Genomic DNA, 19,728 nt, shown 5'->3' with positions numbered 1-19,728 from the left:
TCAAAGCATGCAGTGGTTCCCAACTAATTACTACCTCTTGCCACCGAGGTAACGTTTCCACTGGCCAAGAACAGAGAGCTTTTCAGGGCTTTGTCAGTGAGAACACTGCTATTTAAAAACCAAAACCCCAAAGCCTCTCATAATAAATGTCTGGTAGAGGCTGGAGTGCCTGCGTCTGAAGAATGTGGTAAGATCTACCTTCTTGGGAAAGGCCACTCTTGATGCGGTACACATGAGACGTGTGGAAAAGGACCTGCTTTGAGATTTCCTCGAGGGCCCGACCCCCAGGCACAGACGGTACAAAGCACTCAAGGTGCGCTCCATGGCGCTTTGGCGTCTGGATGCGTCAGGAGATATTTGCATTTGAGTAATAAAATGACATCATCTATGGGCTTTTTAAGTAAAAATGCCTGAGCAGACATGTGGGGGCTTCCAGAAGTTTGGGGAGGATGGAAATCCATGATCTTTTCATTCAATTTTTCAGGAACTTTGTGAAGCCCTCTCACATATCTACATAGCATGTATGCTAATTCTGATCTGAAAACGCTGGGGGGCAGGCGGGGGGGGGATCTGAAGCAAATGGCTTTGCTCCTCGGGGTCTCTGTTCCTTGCTGGGTGACGAGGTGATTGGTCATGGGCCTTCCCCGTGGCCTTGCCACTCAGCTGTGCCAGTGCTGCCGCCTCCGGAACGGCACCCTCGCCGCCCACTCCCCTACAGAACGCATTTGGCTCCATGCCTACACTCCAACTACCTGGACTTCTTACTAGCTCAGAGCTCAATGTAAATCTCACTTCTCAATCCCCAAAGATGAGACCCAAGTGTTTGTTGTTTTCAAAAGCAATCTCTCCCTTGTCTTAGACATTTGCATTCCAAAAGGAACAACAGAGCTGAACAAAGCGGGTGGGTCTCTCCTGATATTCGTGACCTTAAACTTGGACCTTCCAGGTTCTCCCTTCAGAATAGGAACACCCCTCTTCTGCGCAGAAAGGAGCCCTGCTTTTCCAGATGTCATCCCAAGGATGAAATGTGTGTGTTCTCACCTGTGGGGTCATCTTTTTTGCCTCAGCCTAAGCACTTACACCCTGGTCATGTGTGAATCTTAGAACTGCTGGGCCAGCCTTTCGCACGGGCTGCCTGGCATGGGACCTTCCTCCAGCACAGTAGACCTACGGAGTAGCATGGCATTTTCTCCCCCTGCCTTTGGCAAAGTACCAGTTTCTGAATAAAAGCCTCTGGATCCTTCGCCTGCTCAGATGTTTTTACTGCACGCCGGCGAGCGTACCTCGGAGCTGGGAGTAGGCGACACACGTCCATTCCCCACGACCATTTCCGATGCAGGTGCACTTCATCATGTGGCCCATGTCGTGCTGTTTATCCCACTGGTCCCCAATGCGATACATGACCCCTTCGCTGGTCGTGCAGATTTCCTCGTGAGCTGTTGGGAAACAGGAGAGGGACCTACTCAACGGGGGATCGCAGTGGGTGAAATGGCAAGTATGCCTATCAGTTCAAGTACGCCTAGTAGTTCCGGTTGGCCCTCCTTTTAAAAACCCTGACTTGGGAGAAAGGAGCCTTGTGTGTCTCTGAGGAATTAAGGGGTTGCTAGGTGGAGGTGCGAGTGTTGAGTCCCAGGGGAAGAAAACCGAGCCCAAAGGCAAGACATGCTGTAAGGAACCATCACAGGGAGGATTAGGGGATGTTAAACTATAATAATGTCTACATCGTCACCCAAAGGACGCACATTGTTCTAGGACCCGGGTCCCCACATTTGCCCCATAACTTCTCATCACCCCCGTGGACTCGGGTTCAGAGGGAGACTGCAGGTATGGGAGAGAAGTACACGCAAGAGCCAGCTGTCCTTTGAGACCCAACCTCCCCTTGGGTTAAACTGAGAGAAACAAAGGTAAGTGTTAAGTATTTGCGTGCCCCAGGGACACACTTGACAATGGAGGCTTTTGGTTCTAGAGCTGGGAAATAAAAAGCACTCTCCGCTCTTGGGATTAAAAGGTATTGGCTCCTTTTTCTCCAGTCATACCAACTTGAGCACCTTCCTCCCCTCCCCAACCCCCTACCTCCTTCAGCCTGTACCTGTGATAAAACATAGTGTTTGGGTCATTTTGCTATTTAATAAGTGACAGAGTTGGCCAGGCCCAAATGCGGTGTCAGTATGGTCCATTTGTTCTACAGTAAATGTATTTAGCTACTGAAAGATTTATACCGTCAAACACTACAAATATGTTTTACTGCATTTATGTGTCGTTTGGGATGTCAATAACAGAAGCAGTTTGTGTTGGGGCGCTCACCCAAAGGCCAAGTGCTCAACGCCACCCAACAGCTCAGCGGAAGTAAGCTCTGGAGTGCCGTGTCCAAAAGGTTACAGAACAAGAAAAGCATATACACAACTGTTCTACTCGGTCACATGTGAGGTTTATAACAATATAGCTGGTTGGACATTAAATTATTTTAGTGGAATTTTAATTACATTATTCCTATATACATACAAATATATTCATGGATAAGTGTATATGTTTAAACATATATCAGATATGATTTTATATTATTTCTGAATGAAGTCTCAATGGGAGAGGGAGCAAAAATGGACATTATCCTTCCTTCTGGATCCCCTCCCTAAATGATTGCCCGGGAGGACTTCATCTCACCAGCCATGGGGCAGAATCCGAACTTCTGGTCAGCATCATAGTTCTGCGTGGTCCCACACCACTTCATGTTGTCCCTCCTGCCCTCGGAGGTACAGTCGGTGTAGTTGTGGTTGTTGTACAGGAAAGGGAAATGACACAGGGCACCATTGGAGTTTCCACCTCGAGTCTGAACCAAGACTGCCCAGCACGACACAAACAGAGAGAACAGGGTTAGCACTGGGCTTCCCAGAGGTCAGAAGGAGGTGAGTGCAGAAAGGACCAGAGAGAGCCACGTCTCTGCAGAGAAATTCAGAGGGTCTCTCTCTGGAAGAGTGCTGCGCTTCCCGGGTATGTTCAATCGCCTTCAAAATAGATCGAAACCCTCTTGTCATTTCCCCAGGCAAATAAAGAAATGACAGCTTTGCATAAAACACCATTTCAATCAGAAGATAAAGCAAAGCCACCCAGGCATCTGCATGTACCCCGTGACTTCTCCAGCCAGCACTGCGGAACTTCCCAATGCTGTTTCAGTGTCTAAAATCACATACTTCCAATGTGTCCAACTACATAGATGGGAAGTCTTTTCCTGGGGATCTTGGAAAGACCCTCTAGCCACTAAGCCTACATCACCTCCCTTGGGTCCACCCTGCATTCTGGAAAAAAAAGGGGAGACCGCTTGTGCAGCCTCCACATGAATGGCTAGATGGTTAACCTTCTAAAAAGGGCAGAAGAGGGGAGTTTTCCCAGCTGCAGTAGAGCCGGGTTTCCCTACTCACCAGTGTGGTCGGTACAGAAAGAGTACTTCTGGTCCTGCTCATAGTTTGAAGTGGTGCTGCACCAGAGATGGCCATCCTGACGCCCCTCCGTGGTGCAGGAGTAGAAAGTCCTGCCATTGTAGGTGAATGGCAAGACACACGGGTCCCCGTTGGAATTGCCGCCGTACGTCTGCGTGACCGCTGCGAGCACACCCCAAAAGCAGTGTCAGTCAATAGAACGGCATGTATCACCTCCCAGCAGCTGCCTATTTGCAGTCTCAATGAGGCTGAGCTTGTGCCCTCCCAGGAAGAGGACGGTGTGAACAGAGACGAGTCAGCTCAAGTCAGTCAAAATGCGTCCCGGGAATGATTACTGTTTTTTGGTGGATACATTTCAGTTTGGTTGACTTTTATTCTTACCACTTCTGGTTCCATGTCTCAGTTTCTCCATTTATAAAGTTTTCTTAATTGCCATAAACTAAGCTCACCGGGTACTGGAGGGAGAGGCATGCCTAGGTGTGTGCCATGATGCTTATTAATACACGAGGGCAGGCTTGGGGAAAGCGCAAGTGTGACAGTTATTAATGCCACAATGACGACTACCTTGGGGGGTTGGGGGGCGGCGGGCAAGATGGGTTAGGGGATGGAAAGGTTCCATCAGGAGTCTCCTGAAATTTGATATTTAGAGGATGCATAACAGATGAGCTTGCTCAGAAAGCAGCCCTCCTGCATTGACCTTTTAGAAAAAGTGAAGCTAAAACACAGCAGATTAATCTTCACCATGGGAAAGACAGGAATTCAAGGCAGCAGGATGGCTTAAGGGCATGCCTACTAACCAGAAAGTTGGTGGTTCGCACCCACCAGCTACTCCACTGTGTCCAGAAAGACTGGCAGCCCAGGAAAGCCTGTGGGGGCAATTCTATTCTTTCCTAGAGGGGGTTGCTGGGAGTCAGAATGAAATGAATGGAAATGCATTTGGATATATGGCTTTGGTTGGGAAAGAGAAAGCATAAACTAAGAAGACTGGGGAAAAATAGCTCCCTCGAATGCTAACCCCACTTGCTATTTCAGGTTGGTAATGGTATAAGTAGAATGAACGTTTCTTATGTGTGTCATTGTTTCATATTTTGTAGTAAATGGATATATCATCTTTTAAAAAGAAATCATAAACACATCAGCAACCATAGTCCTTTTAAAATCGAATGCCTACCTGTCTCTTGGCAGCTAACACCATTGCCCAGACAAGTACAAAGCATTCGCTTATTTCCTTGGGCCTTTAGCCACTGCATCCCCAAGGAGTACACCATGCCGCTGTCCGTGATGCAGTGACCGTAGGGCGTGGGCTGCGAGTGCGGTGGGGGCTGGTAAACGGCATCGGTGATGGAGCCTCCGGTGCCTAAGGACATGAGAAAGGGAAGTCACCGAGCTGCACTTCGGGAGCCAGGAGCTCAGGGTCATGCAGAAATGGAAAGACAGAAGTCTCCCATTTCAGGAGAGCTTTCGTTTCCAGCGTGGAAAAGCATCCACAAAACACTGTCAAATGAATTCTACCTGCCAGCTCGTCAGAAAACACGGGGATCCTAGTTCTCAAGCACACAGAAGCGCCGCCCCTGGGCGGAGTAGGCAGCCTTCCTTCAGGAAGCTCATGGTCTGGTGCCTCCACCACCCTCAACACTCAACTTCCTTCCAGCTTCATTTCGGACCACTGTGCCTCAGGCTCACGGAAGGACTGGTCATTTTTGCAAGTGCCCCGGGCCAGGTGTCCATGCTGGCCTTGTTTTCCCTCTGGTCATGAAGGGTCTTGCTGGCTCCTCCTGAGTGGCGTCCATAAACTCAATATATCTGGGCCTTCATCTTCCCGACACTTCTCATCAGCAGCCCTCCTGGCTCTTTTGTCAACTCTGACCTCGTCCGAGGGTGGTTTGGGCAGCCATGTCGACTTCTCTAGACACCTGCTCTTTCTGTGCTTTTGTCTCTCCCCAGAATTATTCATGATTCTGTTGAACTTATTCCAAAGGGTGCCAATTCTCTTAAAACCTCTTCCCTTCCAGTGTAAGACAACAGAAAGTTGATCTCTAATTTCCATTTTCAAAATTACGTTCCCTTGACGCTCAAGACCCCTGTTGGAGCAGAGTCATTACTGGTCTCTAGAATGGCTGCTTGACTGGATTCAGCCTGGAAGTGCTGCAGAGCAACAGAACCCAAAGATCGTTTCCAGACATGGGATCTCAAGGTCAAATCCACAGCACCCATCTCTACACCGTTCAACTGAGAATGTCCCAATGAAAGCACCATCCAGACCCTAGAGAAGTAAATTCCATCCACTTTCAACCAACATTGCCCAAGCTTCCTTGATGACGGAAACCTTTTCTAGTAAAGACTTAACAAAAATAGCAAACAATTCCTAAACATCTATACTCAACTCCAGACAACCCTTTGAATTGAGATAATTCCAAAAAATTGAGATCTATGATGGCGGGGATGTCAGCCAAAGATCTCCAAAGTATTATCCAATTTGATTTTGCTCACGTTCGACGGGCTAAGAGCAAGTTGGAAATTCATCAGGAGATGAGAAATCTAAGCCATTAAGGGGTATTCCGCACTAAATGATTGATTCACTCATTCACTCACTGCCATGGAGTTAATTCTGATTCCTAGCGGACCTTACAGGACAGGCTGGAACTGCCCCCTGTGAGTTTGCAAGATGCTGACTCTTTCTGAGAGGAGAAAGTGTCATCTTTCTAAGGAGGCTTGGGACTGGTGGCTTGCGGTCAGCAGTCCTGCACCCAACCCTACCAAGCACAAAGTATTCATTAGTCAGTGGTGACACATGAAGCCATCGTCCACAAGGTCAGCCAGCCGTTTGAAGCCAACAGGGAGAGAGAGGAGTCTATCGACTCCTGCGAAGAGTTCCAGGCTCAGAAACACATGGGGACAGCTCGACCCTGCCCTCTCGGGTCTCTTTGAGTTGGCATCCGCTCCATGGCTGTGAGATTTTTTTTTCTTCAATTTTTTTTTTCAGCCCTAATGTTTGCACCTCACAGAGAAAACTTGGTCTGTTCTGGAAGAATAGTGCAGACATGCTCCCCCTTGACTCTCATCATGCTTTCTTTAGAATCTTAAAAGACAAGTCATGATGTAAAGATTTTTTTTTAACTGACACCACAGCTGAAAGCATCTCTTAAACAAAGAAGGCTCACTCTGTCACTCATCCTCATCTCTGTGTCCCCTCTGAATGTCTCCTATTTTGAATGCCAATGCATGAGAAGATTATTACACAGTATTTTATGGAATGCAAAAAACGTTTGCCAGAGCATAGAAAACCACAGAGAAAGGCTTGTTTCCACTCCAGAGAAAGCTGAATGTCAGAACAAGGAAAAAGAACAGAAGAATTTCCCCTCTCTTTCTTAGAAGAATCAAGTAGTCGTGTAATTAATCATAACTCTGCATAACTCTCATTTCCACTACAGTGCACTTTGGATAATATTTACATAATCTTCGGCCCTGGTGGCTCAATGCTCCAAAGTTCAGCAACTAACTGAAAGGTTAGCATTTCAAACCCACCCAGGAAATCCATAAAGATTATTGTTAAGAAAACTCCACAGAGCAGGTCTAGTCCATCACGTGACATCACGATGAGTCCTGATCCATTTGATGGAGCCTAACCATAAGGCATATGTTATTTCTATGTACACATACATACATATGTATGTAATTGTGCTGATCTTATGATATTAGCATTCAATTAGAGCTCACGTTTATGTCTTGGAGCTAAAGCTGTTTCTACCCACAGACCCATTCCATTTCATCGACTATGTAGGATTTGACATTTTAAAACGATTTCACCTCTAACAATCTATACACAAAGCCATCTGGAAACACCATCTTCAAATGGTATTTCAAATGAACAATGGCGTCAGAAGCAGGTTTCAAAATGCGCGCCCCAGTTCTGCAGCAGTGGCCCTGTGCCTCACCTGAGGATGCGGTCTGCACCGATGCGTGCCGCTCACACTTCCACTCTCCTCGGCCATTGCCTGTGCAGATGCACTGCAGCAGGAAGCCCCGGTGGTCCCTCTTGGTCCAGGTTTCTCCAATCCTGTAGGATGTGCTGGTGTCCTGATCATTGCATCTGTCTGTGTCAGAAAGGTAGCATTGAAAGCTGTAAGTCAAGTTGAGCTTGGCAAGGGCTCAAACGAAACCTACAGAGCATTGTTGTACTTGGTAACCCAACTCAAGGCATAGAGGGAGGCGCCCTATGAGTCTGTGCACATTGGCAGCAGGTGCTGCTGGGTGTCACACTTCTGGGAGATGGGACTTACGTTGGGGAACCTGGAAAGGGAGTTGCCTGACTTCCTATAGTTCCACTACTCGTTGTCAAAATCCTCTTCAACTATCTTCTCTTTTTTTTTTCCTTAACAAAGAATTTCCTACTCTTCTTTTGGACCATATTCATTCTGGGGCAAAGGGCTCTGTCTTCTTTCTCAGGCTCTCCCACTTTCCCTCCATCATTCTGGATACAGGCTGTCTTTGAATAGAGAACTTTGTTTAGAAAACTAGAAACAATAAAGGCACACAGGTCTCCAAGGGTCTCTCTCCCCAGTTGCCCTAAAGAAGGGATGAAAACATAGCAGTTCCTCTTTGGTCATTTGGAAAACAAACGAAGCTCACTGGAGGGGCAGGAAAGAAGGCAGAGGAGGAATGTGAGTGGGGAAGCTGGGGAGGAGCGGAGAGGAGGGCTGTTCTAGTGTCACACACATTAAAAATGTGTCTAAAAAATGTCAAAATCCGAAATGACAAAGAGGAAAATATCAGAGCCTAAACTGCACAGCACCCAATTCATAGAAGGCCGTGGAGGACAGTGGGAGCCCAAACCCATCTGCAGTGTCCAGTCTGATTAAGACGCTGTCAGATCCCCACAGGATTCTTCTGGGTGCTTTCTTGGCTTGTTCCATGACAAAAATTTCTTCCCTGGCCTTTTAAATATTCACAGTGGCCTTTTCTTTCGTATCCATTATTTGTATTTTCATCTCTGTATTACTATTTTTTCCTTATCACTTTTTTTCTCCTGCTTCTATTGGGTTTTCTAGTTTGTGAAGCACAGGAGTAGAGGCACAGAGAACTGAGGCAAGGGTTTACAGGGGAAGCAGGGGTAGGGCAGATAGGGAGGGTGAGGGGGTTGAGGGAGCAATGTCCTTGGAAGCGGGGGAGGGAGCACTCTCTAGAACCAACAGATGATTACACAACTCATTTCAAAAGTGCTGTGACCATGGGGGGAGAGAGCAAATGTGCTAACATTGGTTGTGGTAATGATTGTACAACTCTTCTTGCTATGATTGAACTATTAAATTGTGTGCTATGTGGATTCAATGCCAATAAAACTGTTTGAAAAAGTGTCTGAATGGTTGAAGGGAGAACTAATTTGCTCTGGGAACTTTGCTCTGTGAGCTTTGTCCCAAACTGCAATTAAAAAAAAAGTCCCAGGGCTAGCCTCATTGAGACAGGGTGGCACCGGCGTCCACGCTCCGTAACCACAAGGGTCTAAGATGCAAACGCGAAAGGAAAAGACAATGATTCAGGTTTGCTCAACGACAACAGCTATCTATGGCTGTCCGCATTTACTTATTAAAGGAAGCATCAAAAAGCCAGTGGAAAATTCTAGCATCTTTTAATTCCACCTTTCCACGACCTTTTGAAGGGTCTGCCTCTGATCCAATGACTAGGGCATGGCACTGAATAGATGCATAGAATTTAGAATACATTAAAGTCTCAATTATTAAGAAAAACAATCAGGAAATGGGGAGCTCCTTTGACTTCAAGGGTCCCTTCTCGCTCCCCCTACCCCATTCCCCCAAAACTCCCATTTAAAACTCCCTAACAAAACAGCTTCTTTTGAATTGTTCAATGCTAACCTTTCAATGGCAGATGTAGCCCTCTTAATGTCAAATGCTAATGTGTCATTTGAATGCCATCATACTATGAGTTTAAGTATCTGGCACATCGATTCTTGACATCGATGGTCTTTGCCCATTTGCCGCAACTGACGGACTACTGGAGAACCGAAGGGCTGCCACTGGTCTCTCTAATCACTGGTTTAGAGGGAATCGGGCAGTGACTATAGACTCACAAAAAACAAACATGTACACACATCTGATCTGCCACGACTGAATGAGGGTGCTGGTGTTGGTCACAGTCTCCCCCCCCAAATTGCCAGCTTGTGGTGGCCCTGAGCCCCACACAGCACTATTTTCATCATTTCTCCTGAAGAAAGCCCTTGACAATGACTTCTGTCAATCATAAATCGAAGCCTTTCTCATTTCCACAACCTACTAAGAGCTCTTGGAAGGCTGAGCTAATTTCCAAATCACCATCACATCACTGCTCTCCAAAGGAAGTGCTTACAAATGTCTGTGGAATAAAGAACTCTTTTTGAATGCCCTTTCCCAGTATATTATTAGAAGAGTTTTAAATAATGGAGGAGAATTGGATATGGAATTTCCTTGACATTCAGATTACCGAAGCACACTCGAGTGGTGTACATCTAGGAATCGAGTGAACACTACCTCACGAGACGTTCAAGGTAAAGCTCTCATACGTACTTCGAGAGGTACAGGTGATGCGCCCACTGCCTTCCCCCAGACAAGTACAGTCCACCATCATCCAGCCCTGGTAGGGCTTTTCCCAGGTCTCCCCAACAGCATAGGAAGTCCCAGCAGCATGATCAAAACATTTCTCCGCTATAGGAAAATTGGAAGGGAAAACAGAAAAGGGGGGGAAAAAGTTATTTTGAATTGGACTGTCTCCCTGTAATTTAAAGAGCAGTGTGTAAGCAAATATCCAGCCACATTTTTTTAAATGGTACTCTGTTCAAAAGGAAAGGCACGCCCTATAACTAAGCACCCAGCAAGACACCAGAGCAAAAGGGAGCCCCAGCTGAGTTGGCAGGCAGATGGGCTGCTTGCCTAACAAGCACCGGGCTGCAGGCTCAGCTGGTACCATGTTCCATACCAGCATTTCCAGTGACCAGAACGATGTATGTAGGCACTCTGGGGGAGGACCGAATAGGCAATGTTCCAGATTTCATTTATGAATGGCCATTGCCTAACAGGACAAGAAAATGCGCTACAATAAGAAAACAAGGTGGAATTTAGAGCCGGAAACGCTTCAGAAAACGTGCCCCTGGTAAGGGCAACAGAGGATGGAGACCTAAAGAAACGCAACATTTATTTCCAGGGAAATTGCGCACAGAACACACCACTTTCTCAGTCCAGTGTACTCCAATAAAGATATATGCCACTTTGTCCTGTTCCATCACTTCTACGTCGACCGAGAAGGCATCTGAGAGCACTTACTGAACAATACAATGGACTTTTTCCTAGATTTCTCCACCTCATCTGATGCTTTTGCCACAAAAGACATGGCCAGCACGGTCCCCTAGGTGGCACAAATGCTTACAGGCTTGGGTACTAACCCAAAAGGTTGGCATTTTGAACCCACCCAGAGGGCCTTGGAAGAAAGGCCTGGCCCATCTACTTCCAAAGGGTGACGGGATCGAAGACCGGGGGGTGGGGGTGGGGTGGCACGTCTTCTCTCATACACATGGGCTTGCCAGGAGTCAGGAGGGACCCCATGGCCATGGGTTTGGTTTGGGATTTCTATACCTGGTCACATTTTAAACTAGTGTTGTAACAAATCCTACATAGTAGCTCATTATTTGACGTGAGCTGATAGCTTCACTCTTTTTTATTGGAATTCAGACCTCTTGCCCACGTCGATCTGACTGTAGCTCAATCCAGTATGACAAATCTATGTCCTCACACACCAGTGGCCCTCAGAAGTCACACACCTATGGGCTTGCAGGTCCACTCTCCTTTGCCGTTTCCAAGGCACACGCACTCTAACATGTAACTGCCACTCTCATGCGGTCTCCTCCAAGTGTCACCGATTTTGTAGGACTGGCCCCCTTCGTGACATCGGTCTGGTCAAGATAAAAAAGCAAACGTTAAGAGAAAACGGGATGGAAAACACTGGAAATAACAGTGGCCTGTTGCGTCCAGTTTGGTTGCAGATTTTCTTCAACAGGGATATGGGAAGATGTGATGTGGTCTGGTCACTCTGGGTTGGTTCAATAAAATGTCTTGCTTAAGCAAGACAGGGAAAAGGCAGAGAATGTCCGGAAGGCAGAGAAGAGGTCATAAATCCTGAGCCTTAAGAGGGATCACAGGAAATTGGGTCCTTAACCAGGAAAGAAAGGCTGTGTGGCATGGCCACCCAGCCTAGCCTCAGGGGTGGACCTGAGACTGAGCCAATAAACCAGCCACACTGGTCTGACACTCCTGTTTTCAGGTATATGGGGAGCCCATGCTTTATCTTAACAGAGAAATCTCATGAGGGGATTGCAAATAGGCATTTGTGTTTCAAATGTGAAATTCCTGGTATTTTTCTAGGCTGTTAAAGACATAAAGACTGAATTACCCAATAAGTTGTAAACACATGAGATTTGCTAATAACGTAGATAATTGTTAACATGCAATGTGGGTGAAGCAAAATGGTTGGGCACATTCACTAAAGATTTAACTTGGTCTTTTGGAGAGAAGCCTTTAAAGTGACTTATACTGACAGAATACATTTAAAAATTAACCAAAAAAGCTATGTTAATAGAATCTATTGAGTCATACTAGAAATACTGCATTTGTGAAACTAGAATTGAAGAGCACCAGCCTAGTCCCTAAGAGACTTTGGAAACAGCGATTCAGTTAAGCATTTCATATTTTTCAAAAGAATCGGGAGATCAGAATTTGGTGTTGCACCTACGAGTCCGTCATAAAGGACCCCTGGTTTGTTTGTTGAGATCCAAGAGGTCTCTAAGTTACAAGAAAGAAGACCAGACCACACCAGGGTTGATTCAGTGTCCATAACCATCTTCCCAATTAGTCAGCAACCACAAGCTCAACCACCAGGCTTGAAGATCCCCAGGTAATTTTAAAAGATTAATTCTCCCTGAGCATTTTTATTTTTACTGGATGGAAAGAAACCCAAGAGATCTTGGACAAATTGCACACACAGAGAGACAGACAGAGACAGAGAGATTAAACACTGCTCCACTTGTACTCACATCTATGTTCCAAGAGCACAGGGTAACCAAAAAGAATATCCATCAGCTCCCCCGAGACAAACACTAACATTTGGGATGTACCGTTGTGGATAATTGCTAGTGGCCAGCATGGCAACGGCGACTTTCATATTAATGATATGTTAGTGTCACTTTGAGGAGCCCTGCTGGCAAAACGGCTAGGCACTTGGCTGGCCGATCCAAGAAAGTTGGGGCAGTTGGTTTCCGTCAAGATTAGAGAATGGTAAGGGCAATGAATGTAAAAATGTGCTTTACACAATTGATGTATGGATGGATTGTGATGAGTTGTATGAACCCCTAATAAAATGATTTTTTAAAAGATTATAATTAAAAAAAAAAAAAGATTAGAGATTGATGCCATTCTACAGACTTGCTTTAAATGAGAATGGACTCGATGGCAACAGACTGGGTTTGCGTTTGCGTCGGGCAAGCGCCACTTAGCAGGACGCCTGTGGACTTAGGAAGATACCAGAGGTCCTTACTTGCAATGGTGCAGCTGATTCTCCCACGCCCGGCCCCGATGCAGGTACAGTCCCAGATCATGGAGTCTTTAGGGCGTTCATAGGTGTTCCCCACTCGGTAGGTGTTCCCGGTGTACTTGTCAAAGCAGGTCTCTTCAGCTGGAGGGAAACGGAAGCCCACGTGACCCTCACACATGTAAAACCTTTTCTATTTCACTAAGCCCATCCAAAGGTGGGGGTGGGGGGACCCACTTTAGCCATTTTAGGAGGGAGTATGGTACATCTAAAAGGTTTAAAAACAGAGGTTAGAAAACTAGGCTGGATCCTACATTCTGGGAAGGCTTCCATTTTCAACCTCTGGACACATTCTCAAAGTGCTTGTAAACTCATGTCTATTGTAAGGAAGAATAGAACTCCCCCCTCCCCCCTGCCCCCTCCTTAGAAAAAAAAAGCCATATAAGGTACTACACTCTTAACAGCTTGCTTAATAAAGGGTTTCAGATTCTGATCTCTGATTCAGGAAGTCAAACCAAGGTCCACATAAAAAGCAAACAATCCTAAGGAAGATCCCCCACCGCCTACCAGGAACCAACTTTGTTAATCCTACTTCTTTGATTTTAGCCTTATCAGAGCTTCTCTGCGGGAGCTGCTAGAGTCTACCAGAAACCTGCCCGAAGGGATGCCATACTTTGAGATCCTGACTGGTTTTATGCTGAACTGCAGCTGACAAATCGCTCTGAAATGTGGTGCCCAAAGGCTTTCTGGCCTATCATTTTAATGATGAAGGTTTGCTATGAATGTGTAATAAAATATTATATAAGCACCTTTGTTTACGAAGAAGGACACACAAATCTATTCATTTTCTCATGACAAATTTAGAGAGACTAAGAAATCATCTGGGATAGATCTTTTGGCTTGTTTTAATAGTGTTGCTGTGAGTTAACCATTGGACTGCCAAGCATAGGTTGGTCCTTTAAACCCACTAGCCACTCGAAGGGAAAGGGACGCAGCTGTCTGTTCTCATAAAGGTTTACCTATAACGGAAACCCTACATAGAACTGCTATGAGTTGGATTCGACTCAGTGGCAATGGGTTTGGTATTTTCTGGATTTAAAGATAAGTCGTTTGAAAATAACGATAGGCACCTATTAAATGTTTACAATGATGAAATCACAAATAATGTTGACTGAAGAATAGTGCAAATGTTTTTTACTTGCTAATATTGTTTCACTAACAAGCGCCAAGTCTAGGTCTATTAAAACAAACGTAGGAGCTGGCTCCCAATACTTACCTTCAGGTTTACTCTCACAGTTAAAACCTCGGCTTCCTCCATAACAGGTACAAACCAAAGCATTGCCCAGGTAAGTTCGCTCCCATTGTTGGTTGATTTGATAGTGTTTCCCATTGTCATAACAGCCAGTTGAAGCTAACGGAAAGGGGAAAAAAAATTGCTGTTTCCATCCCTTTCCCCACCCCCAAATTAGGGAATTTGCTTACACAGTAAGTGATGAGCTTGAATATCAAACTTAATAAACCAAACAATCAGCCTTCCGGGAGTATTGAAAGCAACGCTATATTAAAACACAGAAACTCACTACAAACAGTGCCAACGCCGAATTGTGCACATGGACACTGAGGAATTGCCTTTGAAAAAGAAAACCAACCCTCAGCTAGATGTTACACAATGCCATTTCCATCTGGCCAGAGGTCTGCATCAAAGGAGTGGGGACTTTTTGAAAAGCGGGCAATAGGATTCACATTCTAAGACATGCAAAGAATTTCAATGGCCTTTGGTAGTAATTGGCCCAAACAGAACCCCTGGGAACAGCTTCCCATAGCTCCGGAGGGTGCGTCTTGTATGGATGGATGATGAGAAGAGTTGTATGAGCCCCCAATAAAATGAATTTTAAAAAGAGAGAAAAACTAGAAGAGGAATTCCGACCTCTGGGCCCCGTGAAGGGTCCACTGGAATCAAACCCTCCACTTTCTACTTAGTGTCAACACGGCTAGCTCGCTCCCTCATTTTCAACATCACCAACCCATTCTTTTGGGAATAAGGACAGCAGGTAAGGAGCAGGGTTGGTTTTTTTCTCGAAAGGTAAGTTTTTATTAATTCATCGAAGGGTCTTGTGAACTCGAACTATGGAGAAGACCCCCGCCAGGGATCAGAGAGCCCCCCTCCCCACACTCCCACATGCATGATCGTATCCCAGGCTTGCCAACCAGCCTGCTCTCACGCCTGCCCTAACGGAGCGCCTTTTGTGGCCCCAGCCCCCGAAGTTTCCTCATCATCGCGCGCGCGCGCACGCACGCACGCACTCAGAGGCAGGCGCGCGCAGAACTTCTGCCACAACTTTAGGGTCCCATCCCGGTGCGCGCCCACGGGTCGGTACTCACCCCTGTTCTGGCCGATGGGCGGGAGGTGGGGCTGGATGATTTGCTGAGCCTGCCTCTTGCTCTTCGAGGCTCCGGTGGGGGGCACCGCGGGCCCCAGGCACAGGACGGCCAGCAGCAGCAGCCCGGGCCCCGGACCGCTAAGCATCATGACAGAGGGGCTGGGGAGGCGCAAGTGGCCGCCAAGTTGGGTTCCCTTTGCAACCTGCGGGCAAAGCCCCTGCCAGTGCCTACCGGAGGTTTTGCCTGCAAGAAGGCTGGAGGCAGAGGACCGGGAAGGGGCCCGAGGGACAGAGGGTCAAGAGCGGGAGAGCGACGTCGCGGCTCGCGGGGCGCCCTCGCTTCCACTTGCCCAGCGCAGGCGGTGCGAGCGGCCGGGCGTCGGGCGCCGGGGCTTATATGGGCCAGTCCTCGACCGCCCCCCACGAGGCCCCGGGCGCCGGGGAGGGGACTGGGGACCCGCCCGAGCCACCCCTCCGCCCCCAGCCGCCGCCGACCGCGCGCCCATTGGCCCGGGCGCGGGGTGACGTCACGGGGGACTGTGGGTTCGCGGCGAACAAAAGAGATGCTGAGCGGCCGCCAGGCTTGGGGCGAGAGAACTTTTTTCGGTTTCCTTTGCAGTCGACCAACTTTGTTTGGCGGAGGCGGCGGGGGATGGGGAGCGGTTGGGACGGAGGGGCGGGGGTGGTGGTGAGGAGCCCAGGGGTGGCAAGTGTCCTTCACCAAGCCCCCCGCCCCTGCTTTTTATGGGGGTGAGGGTTGTTCGAGGACGTGGCGTTACTTGGGGGGAAAAAACCCTCCGCTCACTGGGTTGTATTTTGGGGAGAAGGTCCGAAAAAAAGAACCTCGTAAAATAGCCACCAGCTTGCAGCTGCGCGACCCCAGACTGGCAGCCCCAGGGCGGGGCCGCCCGGGCTCCGGACTCTTTCTCTTGGCTCCAAAGTTGCGGTGTCTGGGGCTCACTTTCTGGGGCTCCCTAGCTTCCCTTCAAACTTCCTCCCCGCTGCATACCTGCCGCCGGACGCGCTCCGGGGAAGGGGGGCCAGGGGACCAGGGCGCCCCTTTATGAACCACCCCCCAACATCCTAAGAGCCAGGAGCGCCGGGGCGCTCGGCGGAGCTCTAGGACGGTGGAAGGATGAGGTCTTTGGAAGGGGCAAAGCCGCTGTGGGTTTTTTCTTTTTTAACTTGCAGGAATGCATTCTTACGAAGTGGAGATGGGGTGCCCTTTCCCCCAAGACGTTAGAGTCCGTTTAGCAGACGATCTGAAAGCGGTGCTGGAAAGTTAGGCCGGCTCCCTGGAGAGATAGGGATTCCGGTCTCTGGCCCTGGTCGCCGTCCTCCTTAAGCACACACATCGGAGGAGCTCTTGGTGGGGGTGGGGGAGGGGGAGGGGGACAGACCACTTGCTGCCTTGAGTTTCTTTCAAATGCATTTATTTGGCCTCAGAAGCCCTTCTCCAACCCTTCCCTCGTCAGCCTTTGAAAACACTTCCCCGGTTATGTACTCCAAAAACTTGGGGGTGATCCCATTTAACATTCGCCTGACCCCCCCTCAAAACTCAGGTGGGAAAGGGAATCAAGCAGCCGGTGGGATCCAGCAACTCAGCACGTCAGACCTTCCCCCAGGCAAAAGCAAGTCTAACTTGCCTTTAAAGATCTTTCCAAGGGAGGAGGCTGATCATCTTCCTCAGGAACTCCTGAGCGAACCAAACGCAGGCTCTGCCTTGTCGACTGTTACTTTGACAACTTGGAAAGCTACTAGACAAATGTGTTTATCTCTCCAAGGGTTTGTTTCCTTCGAATAAATAAGCTCCGCCTTAAGGAAACTGCCATGGTGAAGTTTGAAGTCTCCTGGCTAAATTGATAAGGTGGGTGGAAATCAGTTCTGACTCCTGACCCCCATCCCCTATTTTAAAAAGATTGAAATGTTGTCTGGCCCTGCAACATCCTTTGAAAAATATCCTACACATGAAAACTAACATTTGTTTAAAGGGATGCAAAGAGTTAAATACACATGCACACCACAGCAAATATCAATTTCCTACAAGTAGCTTAAAATAACCTTTTGAGGGATCTTGGTGACCAACATTTCAAGTTGAAAGAGGGCTGTGGGTTTCCCCAAATTTAGAATCCCGTGTGGAGTCGTTTTCTATTCCCCCTCTTGTGCTTTTTCAACTTCTCAACATCACTTGACAAAACAGCTTTCTCTTTCATATATAAAAGGAGCCCTTGTAAAATATCTACCAAATTTCTGGGAAGCTGGGTGTTCCTTGTAAAGGGAAGGATACCTGGAAATCATAGTTTAAAGGAAGATAAACCCGAAGCCAAAACTTTCTTAAAATACAGGGATGCTGAAGGAAGGAAATAGTGTGGTCAGAAAAGTATTCTGTCAACCCAAAGCATGATCGCTGGCTCTATTTGCTGAACTCAAAATACATTAGAATAATATACATATGAGAATGTTGGGCGAGGGAAAGCTCACCTTCCCCTTCAGAAGGAGCTTCTATATTTTAATTCCACTGAAATACAATATTGTCCAAAGGTCTCAAAAATGAACAAAAACCACTGTCATTGAGTCCATGCTGACTCAGAATGACACCATAGGGGTGTTTGCCAGACCGGTACTCTTTACAGGAGTCAAAGCCTCATCATTCTCTAAGTTTAAAGAACTAGCATGTCTGTAATGTATCACCAGCCAAAATATAATGATCTTTGATTATATTTGGTAAAAATTCTTGGGTGTTTACCCTTTTACTTGAAAGGTTATTTTTGTTGTTAGAAATGTTGAAGCTGGAGACATTTCCTTAGTTAAGATAATAGGGCTTATCGTACTGTTTCATTGTAAAAAAAATCTCCTGTCACGACGTATTTACCTTTAACTTGGGGAGATAGCAATCTCTGAAAGCACACTGACTCTGTGTCCAGAGAGTGCCTTGGAGTGCCATGGGAATTCCAGAGACTCTTTGAGAGGGTGGATTCTTAGGAAATCATACCCTCTAATAGGAAATATCCTCAAATTATTAATTTTTTAAAAATATCAATTAAAAAAATTGACCTGAAAGAAAAGGCAAATCAATCAAAAAAGACCAATCTGGCTGTGGTTGGTGGGTCTGGGAGTCAGGACAAAAGCCCTTGTTAGTGTGAGAAGTGTTTTGAACTACCGTATGTACTCAAATATAAGCCGACCAAAAGCCGAGGTACCTAATTATTACCTGGGAAACCAGAAAAACTGATTAACTCGAGTATAAGCCTAGGGTGGAAACTGCAGAAGCTATTGGTGAGTTTCAATAGTCAAAACAAATGAAAATAAAATTAATAAAAATTGAGACATCAGTGGGTAATGTATTTAAATATTGATTTTAAAAAGAAACATAAACAAAAGGACAAGTCATTTAACATTAGTAAACCAGCACAGTAAGTGGAAATTAAGTTCAACAAAAACAATAAGGTATCAACAATGATACCTTAAGAGTACTATTCCCTGAGCTCAATCAGCAACCAAGCTAAAATGGAAAGAGTTAAAATCCTTCAAAACTGGATTCCTCATCATCATCATTATCCCAATGCAGAGCTTCAGCTGGTGTACATCACTGCTGTCATTTTCATACAAAGCAGTTTTCACTGCCATCCATAGCAGTACTAATGCTACATTTCTGGAAGGCACGTTGCACCATGCCTTCTGGAATGTCTTCCCATGCATCTCGAACCCACTTTGCTATTAACTCTATATCAGGCTTCATGAGATTTCCTCCTTTTGTTAGTTGGCCTTGACCAGATGACGTCCATTCATGCCACATCCTTTGCACACGGTCTTTAAAAGCCTTATTCAAAGATACATCCAGAGGCTGCAGTACAAATGTAAGCCCACTTGGAATAATGGCTAAAGTAACTTTACTAGATTTTGCCATTTTTTTATGTCATCCGATAGGTGGGCTCTGAACATATCCCAAACAAGTAACGCTGGCTTTTTCTTGAAGGCTGCTCCTGTTGGTCGGTTCCAAATTTCTTCCAGCCATTTTTTTTGTTCTGTCTTCATCCATCCAGCCTTTAACATGTGCATGCACAGTAATTCTTGGTTGGAAATTGATCTTTTTAGGCAAGGTCTTTCTTTTAAAAATAATGACAGGATGCAGCTTAGTTCCATTAAGCAAACATAATAGAATAACTATAAAGTGGTTTTTTTCATTTCCTGTGGTTTTGAGAAAAATGGTTTTTCTCCTAAACTTGCCACAGTTCTGTTGCTTGGAAGATCAAAAGTCATGGCAGTTTCATCCATATTCCCAATATCTGCCAGGTCATAATTATAAATCCTTCTTTGTTTTATAAAAAAGGACTGGAATTACATAC

At 46.5% G+C, this 19,728-nt stretch overlaps 1 protein-coding gene across 14 annotated transcripts in view; it reads right to left on the bottom strand.

Moving 5' to 3' along the window:
• The window catches only part of FN1 (fibronectin 1), a 73,013-nt gene extending 57,253 nt beyond the window's left edge, over window positions 1-15,760 (bottom strand). For 13 of the 14 annotated variants that reach the window (XM_075530062.1, XM_075530063.1, XM_075530064.1 and 10 more), the window contains exons 1-10: window positions 15,384-15,695; window positions 14,278-14,412; window positions 13,008-13,145; window positions 11,239-11,370; window positions 9,992-10,129; window positions 7,370-7,528; window positions 4,606-4,791; window positions 3,417-3,596; window positions 2,662-2,838; window positions 1,284-1,436 (exon numbers count right to left, since the gene is read on the bottom strand). In XM_075530062.1, the coding sequence (XP_075386177.1) occupies window positions 1,284-1,436; window positions 2,662-2,838; window positions 3,417-3,596; window positions 4,606-4,791; window positions 7,370-7,528; window positions 9,992-10,129; window positions 11,239-11,370; window positions 13,008-13,145; window positions 14,278-14,412; window positions 15,384-15,531 (1,546 nt within the window). In that variant the 5' untranslated portion in view covers window positions 15,532-15,695. Of the gene's footprint in view, window positions 1-1,283; window positions 1,437-2,661; window positions 2,839-3,416; window positions 3,597-4,605; window positions 4,792-7,369; window positions 7,529-9,991; window positions 10,130-11,238; window positions 11,371-13,007; window positions 13,146-14,277; window positions 14,413-15,383 lie in introns of all 14 variants that reach the window. The other variant, XM_075530061.1, reaches the window with a different exon arrangement.
• Window positions 15,761-19,728: the final 3,968 nt, after the last annotated feature.

This window comes from Tenrec ecaudatus, chromosome 13 (genome assembly GCF_050624435.1).
Source record: "Tenrec ecaudatus isolate mTenEca1 chromosome 13, mTenEca1.hap1, whole genome shotgun sequence".
Taxonomy (NCBI): domain Eukaryota; kingdom Metazoa; phylum Chordata; class Mammalia; order Afrosoricida; family Tenrecidae; genus Tenrec; species Tenrec ecaudatus.
This window is presented reverse-complemented; position numbering and strand designations above follow the sequence as displayed.